Source organism: Peromyscus californicus, unplaced genomic scaffold (genome assembly GCF_007827085.1).
Source record: "Peromyscus californicus insignis strain IS unplaced genomic scaffold, ASM782708v3 Scaffold_15__1_contigs__length_86483966, whole genome shotgun sequence".
NCBI classification, from domain to species: domain Eukaryota; kingdom Metazoa; phylum Chordata; class Mammalia; order Rodentia; family Cricetidae; genus Peromyscus; species Peromyscus californicus.
In genome coordinates this window covers 37,575,637-37,599,053 of record NW_026294447.1, presented here as the reverse complement: position 1 = coordinate 37,599,053, position 23,417 = coordinate 37,575,637, and the positions used below count along the sequence as shown (strand labels likewise).

The 23,417-nt window shown below is 40.9% G+C and overlaps 1 protein-coding gene across 1 annotated transcript in view; it reads left to right on the top strand.

The window, feature by feature from the left end:
* Positions 1–23,417, top strand: part of Sptlc2 (serine palmitoyltransferase long chain base subunit 2) — an 86,627-nt gene that overhangs the window by 18,508 nt on the left and 44,702 nt on the right. Inside the window, exons 2-4 of the mRNA XM_052738631.1 lie at positions 719–913; positions 14,583–14,737; positions 16,182–16,330. Of these exons, the coding sequence (XP_052594591.1) occupies positions 719–913; positions 14,583–14,737; positions 16,182–16,330 (499 nt within the window). The remainder of the gene's footprint in view (positions 1–718; positions 914–14,582; positions 14,738–16,181; positions 16,331–23,417) is intronic.

Here is a 23,417-nt window from a genome sequence, read left to right as displayed (position 1 = left end):
CCAGCCAAAAAGCTTCCAGCCGAAGAAGCTCTCTAGCCAAAAGGGCTTTATTTCCTATCTCCTCAACCTTATATACCTTCCTTTGCCCAGCCATATTACTTCCTTCCTAGTGCTGGGATTAAAGGCGTGTGACTCCCAAGTACTGGGATTAAAGGTGTATGCTACCACTGCCTGGCTCTGTTTCTCTCCTAGACTAAGTCAATGTCATGTAGGTCCAGGGTGGCTTTGAACTCACAGAGACCCAGACGGATCTTTGCCTCCTGAGTGCTAGGATTAAAGGTGTGTGCCACCACTGCCTGGCATCTAGGTTTAATCTAGCGGCTTGTTTTGTCCTCTGATGTTTCAGGCAAATTTTATTAGGGTACACAATATATCACCACACTAAGACAGTGTTTTTTAGACTAGGCTGTCTCTTTTTATTTTCTTTATTAGAACAAAGGAAATGATGCTCCCTGAAATAATAGTGTGTTTAGAATCTGTTTCAGAAAATCAGATTATGATAAAACCAGTGTTAGACACTGTTGACTCTGTCCTTTCTGTTGACCACCTCTCCCTTTGTTGTTTGTAAATGATTCTTGAATCATTTCTCTTGAAAGGAAGCGTGGTCTTAGTGTTTCCCAATGTATAGTATTCTACAACTCTCTCAGGACTGAGATTTTCCAGTAGAAATTTTTTTTCTTGCTGTGACCTCAACCAACGTTTCTGATTGCTCTCTTAGATTCATCATGTTACAGAAAATGGAGGACTGTATAAAAGACCGTTTAATGAAGTGTTTGAAGAAACACCCATGCTGGTTGCCGTGCTCACATATGTGGGGTATGGCGTCCTCACCCTCTTTGGATATCTTCGAGATTTCTTGAGGCATTGGAGAATTGAAAAGTGCCACCATGCAACAGAAAGAGAAGAACAAAAGGTAATTGTCGGGGAGTCTTTGGTTCTGGTCAATAGATCTGGTCATGGGAATGTTGTCATTTTCACACAGTTTTTACCCCCTAAGTGGAAATTTGGGCACATGGAGTTAAACTTTGACACAGGAGGATTGCTGTGACTTTGAGTCCAGCTTGGGATACAGAGTGAGACTGTCTCAAAGCAAAGCAGAAACCAAATAATCAGAGTAACAAAAACTTTGTGAAAATACTCCACAAGGAAAGCCGAAGACAATGTGGAAGACATGAAAAGAGCAAAGCATTTGGGGCTGGAGAGGTGCTCAGTGGCTAAGAGCACTTGTTCTTGCAGAGGGCCTTAGTTCAGTTCCCAGCATCCACTGGTGGCTCACAGCTGCACCTGCTGATCCACGTACAAACATGCAGATACAATGCTCATATGTAGATAAACGTCTCAGATGACAAAGAGCAAAGTATTGAGTTGTGTTTTTCCTTTTTGAGACAGGTTTCTCTGTAGCCTGGCTGTCCTGGAACTCAATCTTTAGACCAGGCTGGCCTCTAGAGATCCACCTGCTTACCTTTTCCCGAGTGCTGGGATTAAAGGCTGAGATCAAAGGTGTGGGCTACCACCACCATGCACCATTTAACTTTTGTAACTTCACCACACTACAACTTAATGAAGCTTGTTTCATAGATTAGAAAGCAAAAATCACAAGCAGTGTGTCTAAAAGTTGACTAGTGTTATAGATGATATGGTGCGGCAGGAATGTTCATCCTTCAATCCTGTATTGTGTTAATAATGTTCTGCAGAGACTGGATTGGATACATTGGACATAGTTGTCCAGTTCACAGGTCAGTGCCTGTCCCTAAACAAACATGTCCCCAAGCTGAATGTGGCTAGGCCAGTGTGTTTACAGCAGCAAAGGCTCTTAGTAAATTGAGGGGTAATAAAAGATCAGATTCACTTCAGGCCACGCTTCTCAGAATATTCCTATATAGACCTTTATAACTTTATACAATGCACATGTATTACCTATTCCTAATAAACACCCAGGGTTGAAAAAATTTTTAAATTTATTCTTTGAGAATTTCATACAACATGTTATGATCGTACCTACCACCACCCCCACCTCTCCCCTTCTATTCATTCTCCCTGGGCCCCCTCCCAACTTTATATCCTTTTTCTTTTTTTAAATATTCCACTACTTCCAATTAGTGCTCCCTGTATGTGCCTGAGTGTGGGACATCCATTGGAGCATGGCAACCTACTAGCGGCTGACCAAGCTCTTCCCCTAGCCCATGGAATTAGCTTTTTTTATCATTTACAATATTCTTATCCTTGTGGGACTTGGAGAGAGTCAGATATGGAGTGGTAATACCATCTCTGGTTGAGGAGCCAGTAAAGAAATAGAGAGCACTTTTCGAAAAAGCAGGGAAGATAGACATGGTGGCTCATGTCTGTAATGCCAGCTCTTGGTAGGTTGAGGCAGGAGGGTTGCTATGAGTTCAAAGACATCCTTGGCTAAATTGTGAGTTTCAGGCCAAACTGGACTATTGAGTGAGACTCTGTCTCAGAAACAAACAAAAAAAAACAAAAAAGCATTGGGCCAGGTATGGCAGTGCATGCCTGTCGTGTTTAAGATATTTGGGAGGTTGAGGCTAAGGGATTGCATGAGATCAGGAGTTCAACCTGGGCCACATAACAAGACCCTGGGGAAGAATAAAGGCCCTTGTCAGTTATTAGGAAAACAGACCCAATCAGTGTATTTATACATGGATTGAAAGAAAACTCAGGTCCCTTGGGGCTATGGATAATGGCTCAGCTACTCTTTAGAGGGCCCTGGTTTGAGTGCTAGCACCCACATGGACAGTCTTTTGCATCTGTAACTCCAGTCCCACAGACCCAAAAGCCATCTTTTTTTCTTTTCCATTTATTTACTTATTTATTTTTTTGAGACTGGGTTTCTGCATAGCCCTGGCTGTCTTGTAACTGTATATAGACCAGGCTGGCATCGAACTCAGATCTGCCGGTGTTGGGATTAAAGGCATGCACTGCCATACCTGGTCCAATGCCATTTTCTGACCTTCAAGGGCATCAGGCACACATGGGTACATGTAGGTAGAGTTTTCCTGCCTGGCCCACAGTCAGGACAAATCTCTCTCACCCGCCAGTCCCACAGCCGCTCAGACCCAAACAAGTAAACACAGAGACTTATATTGGTTACAAACTGTATGGCCATGGCAGGCTTCTTGCTAACTGTTCTTACAGCTTAAATTAATCCATTTCTATTAATCTATACCTTGCCACATGGCTCGTGGCAGCTGGCAGTGTCTCCCCCCCCTCCTTCCTGTTCTCTCAATTCTCCTCTCTGTTAGTCCCACCTGTACTTCCTGCCTGGCCACTGGCCAATCAGTAATTTATTTATTGACCAATCAGCAACACATTTGACATACAGACCATCCCACAGCACTTCCCCTTTTCTTTTCTTAAAAAGGAAGGTTTTAACCTTTACACATCTCCAAAATCAGCTTGGTATATTTGGGAATTTGGGCGTAGCTTTTCTTACTACTTCCTGCTGGAGGGGGGGCGCTGTATCTTATGGGGACACAAAGAAAATTTTAGGATTATGGAATAGTCCATGAGGCTGTATCGTCTGAGCCAGTTGCCTTGAAACCATTCTGGATGTTGGATCATCTGGGCCATGGTGTCATCGGAGACCTTTCAGGGGGTCTTGGCTGGTCAAACCTGATGTGTCTTAATCTGGAACAAATCCATAGCCTCTGGCTTTCTGTGGAAACAAAAGCAGAGCCTCCTTTCCAAAGCAACATATCTTTACATCCAAATTTTGAAGTCAAGGTACCTTTAAAATATACATTTTGGCATAACTCAATAGCTTTTGTAATCAAATGTTTTTCTTCAGTTACGAATATCAAAGAGAACATAATCCAGATTCTCTGTGTGGCAGCCATCTTTACGTGCCTTATTTTTTTATATTAGTTTGAGCCTATTGCTTTAAACTGCAGCCTTCTAAGCCTGAAATGGCGCTGGCGCTATGGCTGCTGGCTCCGCCCACTTCAGTTTCCCAACATGGTGGTGGTACGTTTTCCGCCAGCTCTGGGAGCCATCAACTCTCAGAAATAGTGGGTCTGTGCTTCTATCAAAGCAGCATGTAGCCCAGAAACCTCTTTTTTTGTTGTTGTTTTGTACTAGCAAAGGTTAAATCCACCACACAGCTTAATGTGCCACTTGCAGAGGCCTCATTCCCACCATACTGCAGGTCGAGCATGCACGCCAGGAACCAGCCATAGTAGCTCAAACACGCAGGCTGCCGCTAGCTTAAAAGAAACAACTAGGAGCTGTTTTTAGCTCCGTTTTAGAATCTTTTTACTCAGGTTTTAGGTGGAAACTCTTGCCAACACGTTGGGCGCCATTTGTAGCTGGAGATTTCCTGCCTGGCCCACGGTCAGGGCAAATCTCTCTCACCTGCCAGTCCCACAGCCACTCAGACCCAACCAAGTAAACACAGAGACTTATATTGGTTACAAACTGTATGGCCATGGCAGGCTTCTTGCTAACTGTTCTTTCAGCTTAAATTAATCCATTTCTATTAATCTATACCTTGCCACATGACTCGTGGCTTACCAGCATCTTCACATGCGGCTTGTCATGGTGGCGGCTGGCAGTGTCTCTCCCACCCAGCTTCCTGTTCTCTCCATTCTCCTCTCTGTTAGTCCCGCCTATACTTCCTGCCTGGCCACTGACCAATCAGTGATTTATTCATTGACCAATCAGCAACATATTTGACATACAGACCATCCCACAACAGGTACACATACATACATGTAGACGAAACACCCAAGCACATAAAATCAACAAAATTTTAAAAAAGGAAGGAAAATTCAGACCCCTGAGAACTCAAGATCAGGTGTCCTTCTCTTTCATCTCAACCAGTTTGTACTTGCTTTCCAGCCAGGCCTCCCAAGTTGACCTCTCTACACATGGCCCCAAAATACCTACAAGGTAATTTCATTGAGAATGTGTTTTTTTCAGGCCAGGTATGGTGGTACAGACACTTAGTCCCAGCACTTCCAGAGGCAGAGGCAGGAGGATCTCTGATTTCAAGGTCAGCCTGGTCTACATAAAGAGTTTCAGGACTACTAACTACATAGAGAGACCCTGTCTCAAAAAACTTTAAAAAAAATTTTTTTTTTAATGTGTTTACAGGGGTAGTGAAAGGCTTCAGTGATTAAGAGCACTGGCTACTCTCTTTCCAGGGACTCTGGGTTTGATTCCCAGCACTCATATGGTTGTTCACAACCATCCATAACTCCAGTTCTAGGGGATCCAATTCCCTCTTCTGGCCTCTTCTACAGGCTACTCATATGGTCATGTGGTACACAGATATAGATGCAGGTAAAACACCCATACACATAAAATGTAAATAAATAAGTCTTAGAACAACAACAAAATAACCAAGAACCATTTTTTTAAGAAAAAGTTTTGGGTTTTTTGTTTGTTTTATTTTTAAAAAAGACAGGACAGTAAAGCCCTATATTTATAACCTAATCAGGTAGACAAAGCCAGTTTTTATGATTAGAAACCCGAACACACTTGACTCTTGTATTCTAGCGGAGTGTATCTACCCAGAGCGAACTCACAGAAGTGCTGGTTTTGTTCACTCAGTTAGCTTGTCAGCCACTTACTGCACTGTACAGTGGTTCATTTGTGTACTCACTTTCTGTTGGGCCAAACTGAAGGTGGTTGTGAGTGATGGTAGCTAAAGTTTTGTAGTAACTGCATGAGGAATATTTGGGAGGACCTGAAATATGATACATGAATTTTGAATGACAAAAGAGGCAATGGGGAGACCTGAGCAGTGTTTGAGCAGGGGAGCCATCATGGGCTTGTGCAGCTGGTACTCAAGAGTGTGGTGGCTGACAAGAAATTGCAACAATGAATCTGGGCTACTTTGTGAATGAATCCTTCTTTGGATATTGTTTGGTATTTCTGGAGGGTAAGTTTATAGTTTAATTATTAGGTGCTACTTATATATATTTATTTAACTTTATGTGGAAAAAATAGGACGCGTAGATTTTCTTAAGTAGATTCTAATTTTGTTGAGGAAATGTATACACATAAATCTTTCCTTTGCAAAAACATAGAAGTAAATAGTGCTTGGATTGTATTAAAATGCAAAACAGAAAGTTCCTGCATATCATGAGGTCCGTCAGTAAATAATTCGTAGAGGAATTAGTAAGAGGAAAAAGGGAGTCAGTAAAGAGGACATTTGTCTCTACAGTTTGTAAAGGATTTTTCTAAAGTAATCAAATTCATTTCAGTAGGATTCTTTTTTGTTGAAAACAGCAGTTTCCATTCTCTTAAAAGTTCAGCTTTTTGAAGGAAAGCATCATTTGTTCTGAGGACAGGTGTCAAGCTCTGGTGAAAACAGCAGGCAGACTTACCAGTTAAACTGGAAAGGGAGGGAAAGTCTGCTGGGATCATGCAGTGCAAATACCTTGTTGCCATTTTCTCTGTGACTGAGGTAGCTGCATCCAAAGCTACAACCCAAGTGTCTTCTTCATTGCATTTCAAAAACAGTAGCCAGGCATGGTGGTTGAATACCTTTAATTCCAGCACAGAGGCAGGTGGATCTCTGAGTTCCAGGCTAACCTGGTCTGTAGAGAGAGATCCAGGACAGCCAGGGTTACATGGAGAAACTCTGTCAAAACCATTCCCTCAGAAAGGGGGTTGGGCGGGGAGAACACAAGAGAGAAAAATAGGAGAGTGAGAGTGAGCACAAGCATGCACTGTGTTATGCTTTCGCACAGGGAAATGAAGTGTGCTGCTTTGGACACAGCTGAACTGCATGGTTATACTAAGAAAGGAGTTTACAAAAGTTTGTTGTATTTTGTATTAGTTGAATGACATATTTTGACACATAGTAACAACTAAAAAAGAGGCCATGACTTTGAAAAAGAACCTGGGAGGGTTTGGAGGGAGGAAAGGGAAGGGAGAAATGATGTAATTATAATCTCTGCAGAAAGTACAGCACCTTATCCATTTACTGTAGTGCCAGTATTGGGTGTGCAGTCCTCTGTCTTCCCATCAGCTACTGGGGCTATGTTTGGAGCAGCTGTATAGTGTATTGCCTCCCTGTCCCTTCCATCTGAAAAGTTTTGATGTTTGGATCTCTAGGCTTCAACTTTTAATTGAGATTTTCTTTGCATGTAACAATTTGGGTCTATGTTTTACTATTAACTGTGAATGTAAAAGTGTAAATCACTGGTTCTTATGTGATGACCTGAGTTACTCCGTAGATTAGTGCTTCTCAACCTGTGGGTTACAACTCCTTTGGTGGTTACATATCAGGTATTTACATTACAATTCATAACAGTAGCAAAACTACGGTTATGAATAGCAACAAAAATAATTTTATGCTTGGGGTCACCACAACATGAGGAACTGTATTAAAGGGTTGCAGCATTAGGAAGGATGAGAACCACTGCCTTAGATTGTCATTGGGATGTCAAAATGGTAGAGTGTATTCAAAATGAAGAAATAAATTAAATAAATGGTAATAGAATTTCCATATCTCTCAATTGTAAGTTCAGAATCTACATTGAAGTTTCTTTAGATTTTAGGCTATGCTGAAGTTATGTTTATTTCTCTAGAGCTTTTGGAGACAGGGTTTCATTATGAAGCCTGGTTTGGAATTTGCTGTATAGTACAGGCTGACCTTGAGCTTGCTTTCAGTCTTCCTGCCTTAGCCTCCCAATTGCTGGGATTACAGGTGTGGGCCACCTCACCTGTCTCTACAGCATTCATGGGCCACCTCATCTGTCATCTCTACAGTATTTTGAAAATGCCACACTTATGTTATCAAAAATCCTAAAGTGTAGCCGGACTTCGTGGCGCATGCCTTTAATACCAGCACTGGAGAGGCAGAGGCAGGCAGATCTCTGTGAGTTTGAGGCCAACCTGTTCAACAGCCAAGGCTGTTACATAGAGAAACCAAAAACTTGTCTCAAAAGACCAAAAAAAAAAAAAAAATGTGTAAAATGTGGTGAGCTCCACCACTTGAATTCAGCCATTCATTGGGGCTTGTTAGAGGTAATGAGTGATTGATTACTAGATGGTCCTCTGATGCCCCCTTGTAGGCATCCAGGCTTGCATTTAGCCTGGTTGTGGCTTGACTCCTGTAATAGATAGTCTCTGTTGCATTCCTTTATTTCCTACAGAACTACCCTCCTTCTCTTTGGAGACAAGGTCTCTGAATAGTTCAGTTGGTCTTAAAGTTTTTAGCCCCAATCTCAGTCACTTCCTCTGTTACTGTAGTCTGAGAGACCAGCTTCCAGGCTGCTCCAGGGTTGTAGAGAGAATGCCACAGAGTAGTGAGGTTTGGGGGCTAAATTCTGTCTGAGCGATTCACTTATTTTATGTGTATGGGTGTTTTGCCTGCATGTTATGTCTGTGTATCACGTGTTTGCAGAGCCCTCAGAGGCCAGAAAGGGTATGGAATTCTTTGGTACTGCTGTCAACTGCCACGTGAGTGCAGAAAACAAACCCAGGTCCTCTGGAAGAGCAGCTAGTACTCTTAACCCCAAAGTCATGTCTCCAGCCCTATGTTGTTGGTTTTTAATTTTTTGAGACTATCTCACTATGCTGCTCTAGACCACACTGGCCTCAGACTCAGTGATCTGCCCGCCTCTGCCTGCTTTTAATAGATTTTTATCTTTTCTATTCTGTTTTCTTATCCAAGATTTAAATAAACATAAAGCTATTTCATGATTCCAATAGTTTTATGCATTCTTCTTCTATCCCCTTCACTCTACAAAAAGTCAAGGTTAAAACTCTAAATTGTCGCCGGGCGGTGGTGGCGCACGCCTTTAATCCCAGCACCCGGGAGGCAGAGCCAGGCGGATCTCTGTGAGTTCGAGGCCAGCCTGGACTACCAAGTGAGTTCCAGGAAAGGCGCAAAGCTACACAGAGAAACCCTGTCTCGAAAAACCAAAAAACAAAACAAAACAAAAAAAACCTCTAAATTGTCTTGATGTTGACATATTTCTGAGCATGTTATCCCAACATCAAAGCAAGTGTTATTTGCCTCAAATGTTTGTGTTTGAGGGAAATTTTGTCTTTTGATATATTGAAATTTGTACCCTAGTGTGTCCTTCACTGTGATTAAAAGAACTTTAGACAAACAACTTCAAAGGAAGAACTGTTTATGGAGGCTCAGTGATTGAAGAGCTTTTTAGCTCTGTTGCTTATGAACCTTCCATCAGGCATGATAGGGAGTCCATGGTGGGGCAGAGCTGCTCACTTTATGGCAGCCAGAAAGCAGAGGAAGAACCAAGGCCAGGGCCTCACCATCCCCTTCAAGGTCATACTCCCATGATCCTTCCATGAGGTTCTACCTGCTGAAGGTTCACAACTTCCTACTCAGGCTGCTAAGGGCCTTTTGGAGACATTTGGTCCAAACCATAATACCTGGGCTCTAAATGAACAAAAATTGTTGAGTTAGAACTGACACCAAAGACTGTTCTTGGGATAAGTATAGCTTTTCTACCAATGGCTGCTCGTTGGGAGTGCTGCTAGGGTTTCCATTTCAGCCTTGTCACTTGGTGGTTGGCCAACAGCACATTATTTCAATTTTATTCTTTTAATCTGTAAATACAGACAACTTATTAAATATTTCTCAACTAGTAATTATAGAGAATGTGTTGATATTGTTTAAAGTTGCAGTGGAATTAGCCTCCATTACTGTAGGCCACTGAAGTGGAGAGGGAGCCACATGTGTATAACATTGCAGAGGACTGGATAGGAGTGTCAGGTAAGAAGCCACTCCAGGTTTGGAAACTGCTGTTGCCACAAGTATCGTGTTTTGGAATGTGGAACCTGGCTGGTGTTGCCAGTGTGAGGGGCTGCTATGGATTTGTACGCAGGTTACCTGCACTGGTGTAAAAATAAAAACAGTGACTCTGCCCTACAAATCTTATTTGTACGAATCATGTCATACCACTTCCATAGCCTGATCGTAAGAGTGTCTGGAGATTCAGTGTGTGGTGTGTGTGTGTGTAATAGAAAATCCAGTTCACATTCTGACTCTAGCTGGTTCCTTAATGGAAAAAAAGTTCTATCTTTCTGAATGCTAGAGAAACAATATCTTCTATAAGAGGGTACAGAGATATTCAGGTATGTAGAAAAACATGTATATGTAAAGCAATTGGCAAGTGCCCCAGTATATCATAAATAACAGAATTATTTCTCTTTCCACCTCATCATCGTGTAACAATGTATAAACACCTATGATGGGACAGAATTGCACAGGGTGGATGTGAACAGTTGTAAAGTTCTGTCTCAAAGTGATAGCACCCATCTTTTCCCCTGTGATTATAAGGAAGGTCTGCATAGACACTAGACTAGGTGAGATCCCTTTGTCTTAAACAGTATAATGTGTTTTCTCAAAGGCTTGCCTTAAACAGACTACTACAGGATATTTACTGACTGTTTAATAAGATGACCTCAGATTACTTTTGGTAGTGTTTACCGTGATCCCTAGTTAGCAAGTCCATGAATTTGAGTTTTCCTCTTGAGTAAAGGAATCTCAACTGATGAGAGCTTCAAGACTAACAGTATAACATAGAATCTCAAGAAGGTACTGGTTCTTTCTGTTTATTTGTGATAGTGAGGAGTTTTAGGAAGAACATCCATGAATTCATCCTTAAAGGCTGCTTGGGCCGGGCGGTGGTTGCGCACGCCTTTAATCCCAGCACTCGGGAGGCAGAGCCAGGCGGATCTTTGTGAGTTCGAGGCCAGCCTGGTCTACAGAGCGGGATCCAGGAAAGGCGCAAAGCTACACAGAGAAACCCTGTCTCGAAAAAACAAAAAAAACAAAAAAACAAAAAAAAAAAAAAAAAAAAAGGCTGCTTGGACTTGTCTGTACTGATTAGATACTCTTCCCCATCTCTGAACAGGGACCCCTTCATAGTACATACTTTGCCCTACCAGGCATCCACTATGCTCGTGTACTTGTGTGCCTTGCAGAGACCTCAGGGAGTTTAGAAATTGTGCTTACTTACCTTATCCCCCATGCATACTTCGTGCCTGGAAAGAATTACTCTGTAAATATTTGTTCAGTGACTGAGCATCATGACTATAGGTCAACCCTCACTAGAGTCATTCCACAGTGATTAGGCTAGGAGGAGAGAAGGTAGGGAATGGTTAAGTAGAGTAGAAATGATAGGTTTTCATTGTTTAAAGAGGGACCAACCCACTTTGTTCTTAGAATTCAACAACATATTTCAAGTCTACATTTAATTATATTTGATGAATAAATTAATGAAAAGATAAGTCCTCATTTAAAAAATTTTAAATTACATCTTTTTTTTTTTAAAATGGGGGAAATGCTTAGCATGTGTATGGAGGTCAGAGAAAAGCATGCAGGAGTCGGTTCTCTCCTTCCATGTGAGTTCTGGGGAGGTAGTCATGCTTAGCAGCAAGTACCTTTACCTACTGAGACATCTCAATGAACCAAGTCCCCTATTTTAACCTTAGTCCTAGAATATCAAAGGTACAAGATTTTGATTGTCTGGAACTGAGGTGCTCAGTAGCAATTTCTCTTCTGAGCTAGGCTTCATGGAATCTGGTTAGCTGCCCTTAGAACTTAGGTAGGTGTCAAGAGAAGCTAAATTTGACCTGAGTCCCTCTGTTGCCATTGTGTTCCATTGCTATTGCACCTGACATCCCTTGCTGTATCTTCTGTTTTGATATGCTGGTGTCTCCTATCTCCGGGACTTACTGTGCTCCCTTGCTGCTATAAGGAGATGCTTGATCATGAAGTTCTCTGTTGGAAGATTTGAACTCACTCCTTCTCTTAATCACAGATAGCATATGTCACTAGTTGTCCCTGTTTAGTTCAGGACGGAGAGGTGAAGCTCTGCCATGCTCTAACCTGCAACCCTTTTCCAACTGTGTTGGCTTTTGGTAACCCTTCTAGTATCTGAACCAGCCTCAGGGGTTTGTTTTGTTTTATTTCATGTTGATATATTTAAAACTTTTTTTGTTGCTAATAAAAATTTGCCTGTGAGAAAACAGTTCCTTAAAGTATTTAGAGTTCATACTTAAATATTAATGTGCAATGTTTAGAAAACAGTTGAATGAAGTAGCTATTTCAGTTGTTTAAAATAGCGGATCACAGTCAGAAAGGATTCTTCAAATTTGCAAAACACAACACCATCTCCTTCAATTCTTTGTATTTAACATTTTTGTAGAGCAAAAAATATCCATAAAACTGTGTCTAATGGGACTGGTGAGATGGCTCAGTGTGGAAGGTTCTGGTCATGCAAGTTTAGTGATCTGAATTGGATCCAGCTTGACCTTGGAGAGATCCAACTCCAAGAAGCCGTTTTCTGACCTCCACAAATGCTGTGGCATGCATACCCACACATGTACATACGTGCACATGCATGTGTACACACTAATTAAAAATGAATAAGATGATCAGTACTGTAGTTTCACTAGAAGAGGTTAGGCACTGGGGATATAGCTCAGTTAATAATAGAGGGCTTCTTACTATGCACAGAGCCCTTAGTTCAGTCCCACCATCACATAAACTGGGCATGCTGTCATCTCAGCACTCAAGAGGTGGAGACAGGGTCATCCTTGGCTACATTACATGATGAATTTGGGACCTGTCATGGCTGTATGAGACCGTGTCTGCAAAACAACAGAATATGAGTGGGTGCTGTTACTCTAGTCAGTGTGAAGGTGGAAGACTCTGTGTGTGTGTGTGTGTGTGTGTGTGTGTGTGTGTGTGTGTGTGTGTGTGTGTGTGTGTGTTTCCTTTTGGAAATAAATACATGGTAAATAATAGTCCAAGTAAAATATTTAATTAGAATTTGAGTATCTCTGTCTCTACTTTTTTGCTCAGCTGGTGTTCTTGATGGAAGGAGAGATGATCAAAAGGAACAGATGATTTAAATGATTAACTTCCAGTTGTGACAGACACATTATTGTATATTTTTAAATATGTATGAGTTCCTTGCGTGCAAATGTCTCTGCACCGTGTTCAGAGGGCATTGGATCTCCTAGAATCGGAGTTACAGACAATTGTCACTGCTGGGAACTGCCTTGGTCTTTGCAAAAGCAGCAAATGCTTTGAACTGCTGAGCATCTCTCCAGCCCCAATATTCTTTGCTTTCTTAGTACAATGATAGAGATGGTAGGATGTGAGGTAGTTGATTTTGCCTTAAGAAAAAGGTAAGTATTAGAAGGAATTATGAGAGATGGTCTATTCTTCACATTTGAAGAATTCTTCTGAGCTGTCTAAAGAGATGATATCTACTAAGAGGCTTGGGTCTTAGGCACTTTAGAGTCCAAGTCAATGAAAGGTTGCTTTAGAATTTTTTTCCTCTCTTTTGATTTTTTCCTCTTTTTTTTTTTTTTGCTTTAGAATTTTTTACAGAGTTTTTAATATGAAGCATATGGTTTTAAAAATACTTTTGATAGATTTACTGAACAGATTAATGTAGTTTGACAACAAGCCCAGACCTAAGGGCTACAAGCTCAGTGATGTTCAGATTACAGTAAGCACATTCCAAGTTCTTTCTGTTTGGGTCATCATTTAACTTGGAGAATTCAAAGTTGAAGTAGATCACATATGGACTGATCATGCTGTTCCAGGAAGAGTTTATATTGACATGGGAATAGTACTGTGTATTCATTTTGGCTCTACTGTGACTTAACTTTTTCCAGACTTAAATTTTAGTTTAATCCTAGAAGAAAGGAGACTAAAATCTGTGGACTAGGACTCCATTTTCAGAATGCACTTTTTTGTTTTCAGATAGGGTCTCACAGTATAGCTCTGGCTGTCCTGGAACATGCTGACCTTAAACTCAGAAATCAACCTGCCACTGCCTCCAGAGGATTATTTGTTTGTTGGTATTGTTTTGAATTATGTGTATGTGTGTGCTTATGCGTACGTATATGCATGTCAGGGCAAAGGCTTGGATCCCTTGCAGCTGGAGTTACAGGTGTTTGTGAGCTGCATGATGTGGGTGCTAGGAATTGAACCTGGGTCTTCTGCAAGTGAAACAGGCCATCTCTCCAGCCCAGAATATACTTTTCTTAACTCCTATCTAATAGGAAAAATCCAAGGCCAAAGACTTAATCTAATGTACATTTTTGTGGTTTTTTTTAATCTCTTTTTTGGGGGGATGTTTGATTTTGATCCTTGAGCAGAGGATTAAAAAAAAACTTAATTTTAGAAGTATTTTTGTATTTTCTCCTTTTCCACTGGGATTATGAAGGTTTTTCTGGCATCTTCCCCTACTTTATTGTGGGAGAAACAGGGGGGAGGCCAGCTTTCCCAGATCGTTAGGAAGGGAAACGATTTAATGGCGGAATTACATGACTGGCTTTGTTTCTGTGGGTCCGACTTTAAGTTAAATGATACTCTCTATTTGGGTGTTTTCGTTATTAGAAATCGTGAAATGGAGGTCAAACCTCAGAGCTAAGTGACTTTTACCTGACCAAAAAGACTTGAAATAGAGAATCAGTGCCTCTCCAAGTGTATTTTTGCTATGTCAGTTAATTAAATATGATCGGTTGACATCATCCTGAGGTATGAGAAGAAAAATGGTAAGACTTTTCTGTAAATAAATGAGTTAAATTTGTACTGCTTCACTCTTTGTTGGCAGGACTTTGTGTCATTGTATCAGGATTTCGAAAACTTCTATACAAGAAACCTCTACATGAGGATAAGAGACAACTGGAATCGACCTATCTGTAGTGTGCCTGGAGCCAGGGTGGATATCATGGAGAGAAAGTCCCATGACTACAACTGGTCGTTCAAGTGAGTCATGTTTACAAGTTATTTCTTAGCAACAAAAGAGTATGATTATTCTCTCAAAGCAAAAGCAGCAGCTGAAGATACAGTATGATTACTTTCCTGGCAATACTGTTCATTGTTCTTGGAATATTTTTTGGAGGGAGTGCTGGGATTTAAATCCAGGCTCTCAGATATGCTAGGCTGGGCAAGCACTGTACCAGTGGGCTACACCTACAACCCTCATTGAAATTTAAGATCTTTTTTTCCTGTTTCATTTGATTCATTTGTTTTTGTTTTGATGTTTGGTTTCTTCCCCCTTTTTTGGTTTTTTGAGACAGGATTTCCCTGTGTAGCCCTGGCTGTCCTGCAGATAGGCTGGCCTCAAACTCAGAGATTCACCTGCCTCTGCCTGCTGGGTGCTAGGATTAAGGCCTGCGCTGTTGCCACCGCCACCACCACTGCCCAGCATTGTTTGTTTTTTTGAAACAGGATCTCACTATGTAGCTCTGGCTGTCCTGGAATTCACTTTGTAGACCAGGTTGTTGTCAAACTCACTTTTTAATAAACAAAAATGGGATCATATGTTATGAATTATTCTTTGCTCTTTTTATTTGCTAACATACTGGCTACATCTTACCTATGTGTATATCCACTGTAAGTTCATTGTTTGTAGTGACTAATGGTATTCTACAGTGTAGGCGTGCCATCCCTATCCGTCTTATGCTAGTAAGTCCCAGATCCTAGGCACTTAAAGCTTCAGCACTTCCTTCTACCTTGGGTTGATGGGGAACCATCAGTCATCTGGACCACGATGTCCTTACTGACTGAGCTTCCATCATAGGGGGATATCACTGGGCCCTGGGCCTATGGAAGGGAAGGACAGTGGGTCTTAAAGGATCCTCATGTGTGCGTGCTCACATGTGGGATTGCTGAATCAGAACATGTGTAACTTTTAGGGAATAAGTAGTACCAAGTTGCCCTCCAGAAGAAAATATTGAATGAAGCCTAGTTTATTACAATGTTCTAAGCCAATATTGGCTATCACACTTTAAAATTTTAGCGCTGTTGCCTGGTGGTGGTGGCATACACCTTTAATCCCAGCACTTGGGAGGTAGAGGCAGGCAGATCTCTGTGAGTTCGAGGCCAGCCTGGTCTACAGAGTAAGTTCCAGAACAGCCGGGACTGTTACACAGAGAAACTCTGTCTGACAAAAGCAGAAACAAAAAACATATTATATCACTGTAACTATATATCACTATATATAGCTTTTTTTTAAAGATAATGTTTACTCTGACAGTTTCATACATGTGCACAGTGCACATTGGATTTTGTTAGTGGTGAGTTTGTGCTGCTTCAGATAGCATTGTCTCTGTTTCTGTGTATGGTGCTTTTCTGTTACCAGTGTATGTCACACTTAAGTGTTAGGCATGCTTTGAGTATCATTAAGTTCTATGCTATTGAAACACAGGTACACAGGGAATATAATTAAAGGTGTTATAAACATGGGTTCCTACAACTACCTTGGATTTGCGAGGAACACTGGATCATGTCAGGAAGCAGCTGCTGAAGTTCTGAAGGAGTATGGAGCTGGAGTGTGCAGCACTCGGCAGGAGATTGGTAAGTGTGAGCTCAAGGGTGAGTAATATAGGTACAGTGCTAGTATAAGAACTACACAAACATTTGCTTTTTGCCTTAGGTCAGGTCTAATACACACTTTCTTTTCCTCAAGTGATGGCTAATGTTAATGTTAATGTTAACCGTTTTGAGATGGTTTCCAATGTGTTACATGTACATATGTCCATAGCAAATTTTTGTATTTGTTTCATTTATGACTTTGTTGGATTTTATTGATTTCGTAAATCTTAGAAATGCCACTTATTGTTGTCCTTTTTAAAATTGTTGCTGCCTTTTAAGCCATGGCTGTCCGAATCAGCAACTGCAACTCCACCCCTACCAGCAAGGACCGTAGCAGGAGCGAATTTTGTTCCCTCAGGCACCAACTCTTTCAAAGCTATGAAGGGAACTCTGTTTTTTTTCGAGACAGGGTTTCTCTGTGTAGTTTTGGTGCCTGTCCTGCATCTCGATCTGTAGACCAGGCTGGCCTTGAACTCACAAAGATCCTCCTGGCTCTGCCTCCCGAGTGCTGGGATTAAAGGCGTGCGCCACCACTGCCTGGTGTTATGAAGGGAACTTAACTAAATCTCTGTCCCTCTAAAGAACTCAAGATTCAAAGGTTAAGGTGGAATTCTGCTCTTTAGAGAGGCTGAATAACAAGTAGCTCTCACCTCTTCTCCTTGCTCAAGTCCTCCAAAAAGCCCTCATGCTTCTCCTGGCCCTTCCTTACAAACCCTTCTCCACCTGCCTCCTCCCTACCACTTCCTGTCACCTAGTTGCTGATGCAGCCTCCTGACTGCAGGTGAATTTTATTTAATCAAATACATCTTTGCATTATTAAACAAATGTCCCAGGGCATAAACAAAAGTAACACACCTTGAAATAATATTCTGCAACAACTTATTGCATGGGAACTCTCAAAGGTAATGTATTTTCATACTGGCAAACTAGGGCTGATAATAATCCTGTAGATATGTTTTGAGAATTAAATAAGCTAATTCATGTAAAGCACTTGGAACAGAATAGATACTCAGTAAATGTAAACTATTGCTACAAATCTGTAAAATGAGAAAGATTAACCATCTTTTTTTAAATTTTTATTTTGTGCATTGGTGTTTTGCCTGCATGTGTGTCTGCATGAGGGTATCGGATCTCTTGGAACTGGAGTTACAGACAGCTGTGAGCTACCGTGTGGGTGCTGGAAATTGAACCCAGGTCCTCTGGAAGAATAGCCAGTGCTCTTTTGTTTGTTTTGTTTTGAGACAGGGTTTCTCTGTAGCTCTGGCTGTCCTGGAACTCTCTCTGTAGACCAGGCTGGCCTCGAACTCAGAGATCTGCCTGCTTCTTTGAGTGCTGGAATTAAATTTGCACACACCATTGTCAGTGCTCTTAACCACTGAACTGCCTCTCCAGCTCCCAGGATTAACAGTCTTCTGGAAAGAAACTTATCTTAATTCGAAGGTGGATTTCAGATTCAGATCTCCCCCCCCCTTTTTTTTTTTAAGAGAACTGCTAACTGTTGAAGTTATAAGTAGCTTTTTTGATATTTAGGAGTAAATTGAATCAACAATTCACTAGGGTTGTCAGGGTCTAGGGACTGGTAGACTTGGGTGGTTTGTGCACAGGGTCCCTGACACAGTTACAGGCAGTGGGACTCAGTGGCTCAAGTCCTGTGAAGCTGCTGCTTCTTAGAGTGACGGGAACTCGGTCACTTCTCCCTGCCCCTGTTTTGGGCTCCTTAGAGCCATGGTGGTCCCAGTGCAGTATGTCTTACCTGGCAGCAGACTTCCTAGAGGAAGCTCCACTTCACATTTGTCAAAGCTAGTCCCTAAGCCAGGCCAGTTTCACGGGCTGTGGGGATGGCACTCCACCTCTCAGTACAAAGAGAAGAAAGGGATTCCCGTCATATTTCGTCTGCCACAGTAACTCACTCAACATACTGCATTTAAAATTAAATAAAGAGAAAGTTAAAAAGAAAACAGAATTATGCATCTTTCATATCCCCTGCTTTATTTATTCAGACTTTTCATACCATATGTACACACTACATACTACAGAACTTTACAACACCATTATATTATTAATAAAGTTTCTTAGGAGACTTCTGTAGCTATTCATGCTTTGATTTTTACCCTCAACTCTCAAATATGAATGTCATTGCTATGGGCCAAGACAATATTCAGCTGCAAATTTCAACTAAAAGTCAATTCTTGAGAGAGCTACAGTATGTTAAACTGTATTTGGTTTCCCCTCTAAATTTTCAGAGGTTCTCTGCTCCACTTCTTTGAGACACTGGAAGGAGGCCAATATGTGCTTTCTTAGCTCCTGTAAGGATCCTTAGATGTCCATTTGTTATGTTTTTTGTTTGTTTGGTTGGTTGGTTGGTTGGTTGGTTGGTTGGTTGATTGGTTGAGCCAGGGTCTTACTATGTAGCTGTTTTGGAACTTACTTTGTAGATCAGGCTGGCCTCAGACTCAGAGATCTGCCTGCCTCTGACTCCTGACTGTAGTTGATTGTGGGTTTTTTTGTTTATTTGTTTGTTTTACTCTTTGCTCTTTGCTCTTTGGGGGCCCGCCACCCACCTCACAAATAAATACATGGAGACTTATTCTTATGAATGTCCGGCCTTAGCTTGGCTTGTTTCTTGCCAGCTTTTCTAACTTAAATTATTTCATTTCTCTTTAACTATGTTTTGCCTCTGGGCTTTTTACCTTTCTCTATTCTATATATCTTTCTTTCCTTCTTACGCCGTGGCTGGTTGTGTGACTGTGTGGCTGACCCCTGGCATCCTCCTCTCCTCCTTTTCTCTATCCTGCCTCCCTAGATTTCTCCTTCTCTTTATCTTCTCTGTCTACCAGCCCCACCTATCCTTTCTCCTGCCTCACTATTGACTGTTCAGCTTTTTATTAGACCATCAGGTGTTTTAGGCAGGCAAAGTAACACAGCTTTACAGAGTTAAACAAATGCAACATAAAAGAATGCAGCACATCTTTGCATCATTAAACAAATGTTCCACAACACATTTAAAGTAATATTAATAATAAATAATATATAAATAATAATTAATAATAAATAATATTAATAACACACATCTTAAAATAATATTCCATAACACCTGACTGTTGAGTGCTGGTATTACAGGTTTGTGCTACCATGCCTGGTTTGACTTTATTCTTTTATTTTGTTTGTCTTTGTTCTTAAAGTGTATGGTTACATGTAGTGTGGACATTTTTTATCTAAAAGTCCTAAGTTTTCACTTATTACAGAATAGCTCAGTAAAGTAAAAAAGGAGCTAGTCCTTTTGCAGTGATTTAGAACATGCTTTGTAGCTATAGCATGTGCACTTTGTTTCTTGGATCCCGTGCCAGTTCAGTGCTGGAGGGGCCTCAGTTGCATCTTCCCCACATTTTCAGTTCTGAGTTTACCAAGCAAGCCCAAGAAGAGGAGCTTTGAGAAGCATGTTCTTTTCTGTAGCTCTCTGTGTACTCTTAGGTATTTCTTTGAAGTAATTCCATCCTGACTCCTGCTTTAGTTTGAACTGATTGCTCTCGGGACTGCTTTACAGTTACATTCTGGTATTTCTTTATTTGGGGGCTGAGAGGGGCCATTTCAGGAATTTTGTTTCCCTTGTGCAGTTGGATTCTTTATTCCCTGTACCTTCCTCTTAGTAACAGATCCCTCATGTAGAGCTCATTGTCTAGTGCCCCCCTGGGTGTGCAGGGGATTGAAATTTGCTATCAGAAACTGTCTTTTATGTTATATATTACTCGACTAGTTGTTCTGGCACTACCACGTTGGAGGTTGAAATAGTGAGATTGTTGCCTCACTGTTCTCTGGACCAGTGGGGCAGTCAAGTATGATGCTGTTATGGTTCCTAGTGTTTTTGTGTAGTTCCTTCTCTCCAAGTTTCTAACCAAAAAGACTTTGTTGTTTAGAAACCCCTGATGGGGATAAATAATATATAAACATGGTTAATAATCCCCAAAGTGCTGACGTATGCCTTTAATCCCAGCACTTGGGAGGCAGAGCCTGGCGGATCTCTGTGAGTTTGAGGCCAACCTGGTCAATAGAGATCCGGGACAGGTACCAAAACTATACAGAGAAACCCTGTCTCAGAAAAAAACAAAACAAAACAAAAATAATCCCCAAAGTATCTAAAGGCATGTACTAAAAAGTCTGCTTGCTGCCTGTGGTCCAGACTTGTTGTTCCCCTTCCTGCAGAAATGGGTTCTGCTGTTGTTTTTCTGGGCGTTTGTTTTGCGTATTCTTAGAAGCCTCAAAAATTTTAATATTTTTAGTTAACATGCAAAATAAATGGGTTTCATTCTTACATTGTAATACATACATCCACACATATACTTGTACATTGCTCATACTTGTGCCCCCCACTACCATCCTCGTTTTCCCCAACTCCTTCCATCTCCTCCTTCCCTCTAAATAGCCCCTATTGTGCTTCCATATGATAAATTCGTTTACATTTAGAGTCTACATGTGAGAAAACATCTTTTCTTTTCTTTCCCTTTTTTTTGAGCTTTTTTCCTAGTTTCTAGTTTCTAAGACCTCTTATTTCTTTTGAGTGTATCAAGAAATTCCAATTATAGCTTGTTATGAATCTTTCTCCCTCACAATCTGTACTGTGTTGGTGTTTGTGTGGATCCTTACAAAATTGAAGACCCATATCCTTTGATTTTATAATACTCTCTTGAATATTTTCTTTGTTCTTGCTTTTGAAAACCATGTACAAACTCTTAGTATTTATCCCCCAATTGTCTTCCTTTCCTGTTTTCTCTCCTTTCCTTTTTGTTCTTTTGTTAGTGAGAAATTGAGTGGGCAGATCTGTCTATAAACTTGCCCTTCCTCACCTTTACAACCTAGCACTGCACACACACACTTCAATATCTGAAGCCCAGAAATTCAGAATAATGTTCTTTTACTATGGGCATGAAAGAAAGCAGAATTACTTGATTGCTTGTGCAGGATTTAGAAGGGACAGTGTGTTACTTTCTATTTCTTGTCTTAAAGGCTTTATTAAGATATAATTTTTATGACATATAATTTGCCCATTTGAAGGGTATACTTCATAGTCTTTTAGAATGTTCACAGAGATGGCAGCTGTCACCACAGTTTAAATTTTAGAATATTTTCATTCCCTCTGATAGAGCTGACTGACCCACCAGCCTTCACTGGCAACCAGTGGTCTACAGTCTTTATTTGCCTCCTTTGGACATTCCATATACATGGAATTATATAACATTGTGGCTTTTTTTTTATTAAGGAATTTTTAAATTCACTTTACATACCAACCACAGATCCCCTTTGTGTGTGACTCCTTTCACTTAGTGTATATTCACAAGATTATCTATGTGTAGTATGCATTCGTACTTCATAGACTGCATCAGCATGCCATTCTACTGTTTGACTAATTAGTAACCCATTGTATATATCACACGTTTATCCATTTATCTCTGATGGATATTTGGTTTATTTCTTCTTTTTGGCTGTAAATATATTTTGGAAATAACATTTTCATTTCTCTTGGGTATGTACTTAGGTGTGGTATTGCTAGATCACGTGGTCATTCTATGATTAGCTTTTTGAGCTGCTTCCCAGAGCAGCTACACTGTTGTATAGTCCCATCAGCAATGAGAGTTTATGGTTTCTGGGAGTTGGGATTAAGAGGTAGGGGTGAGGCATGCTTAAACAGTTTTGCAGCTATATAGCTCAGGATAACCTTGAACTTGTGACCTCATATAAGTGCTGGGATTACAGATATATTCTGCCATCCCTGGCTTTATGTGTTTTATGTATCATGTTTGTAGCCTAACTTTAACCCTTGCTTGCCTTGATCACTGCTGCCTCTCACTTTAAGCCTCTCTGGAGTTCATGCAGTGAGTGTACTCCTCTCTCATCAAATCATCGTCTACTTGGTAAGACATAGCTTTAACCTTTCTCTCTCAAAGCCCAACTCTGTTGGCTTCCTAGGACTACTATAACAAAGAATGAGGAACAGGGAATTGTGGAGGATAGAAGTATGAGATCAAGGTGTTGGCGGGCCAAGTTCACTGACAGCACCTCAGTGTTCCCTAGCCTGTGGTGCCATGGCTGTCTTCCTGTGTGTCAGACATTGTCATCTTCTGTGCTTCCCTGGGTATGTCTATTTGTCCAGGATGTTATTGGCCCAGTCCCATTGACCTTATTTTATCTTGATTATTTTTGTGAAGACTTTCCAAAGTGACTACATTCTGAGGAAAAGGAGTTAGGACTTTGTTTTGTTTTGGCTCTAGAATCTGATTCTGGGCCTTGTACATGCTATGCATCTGTTCTACCACAGAGCTGCCTCTTCAGCCCCTCAGAATATCTTTTTAGTGAAACACAGTTCACCCTTTGACATTACCCATGCTTGTATTTCCCATTTTTCACCAGATATATTACGGATTATTAGTATCCATAAATGGAGTTTTACTTCTTTTCCTTCTAGTGTTTTGGAGTTTGTTTGTGTTGCTTTTCAACAGAAAATATCAATAGAATTTTTGTTTGTTTTATTTTTTGTTTGTCGAGACAGTTTCTCTGTATAGTCATGGCTGTCCTGGAACTCATTCTGTAGACCAGGCTAGCCTCAAACTCAGAAATCTACTTGCCTTTGTCTCCTAAGTGCTGGGATTATAGGCGTGTGCCACCAATGCCCCATTTAATAGAATATTTTAAACTCCACCTTTAAAGTAAGTTTTGTAGCTGAAGCTTGAGAGATCACAGGCTGTTAGATCAGTGGTATAGGCAAGAGAGAGCTACACAGTGATCAGATGTAGTGAACACTGTGCATCTTCACAGCATTGTGAATTTTGTAAAGTACCCGCATATTATCTTGGTCCTTATAACAACATCATAAGATAGATAAGGAAGTATTGTTAGTGTTCAGCAGGTGAAAAACTGGTCTTATGATACATAGCATTCAAGTTCAACAATCTGCTTTTTTCAGTATCCATTCTCTGTGCAAATCATTCAGTCATTAGGGATTTGAAAGCCACTGTGATAGTCACAATACAAACTTAGCAATCATTTGAAAATGAGAATAGGTGCGCTCCACGTGGTT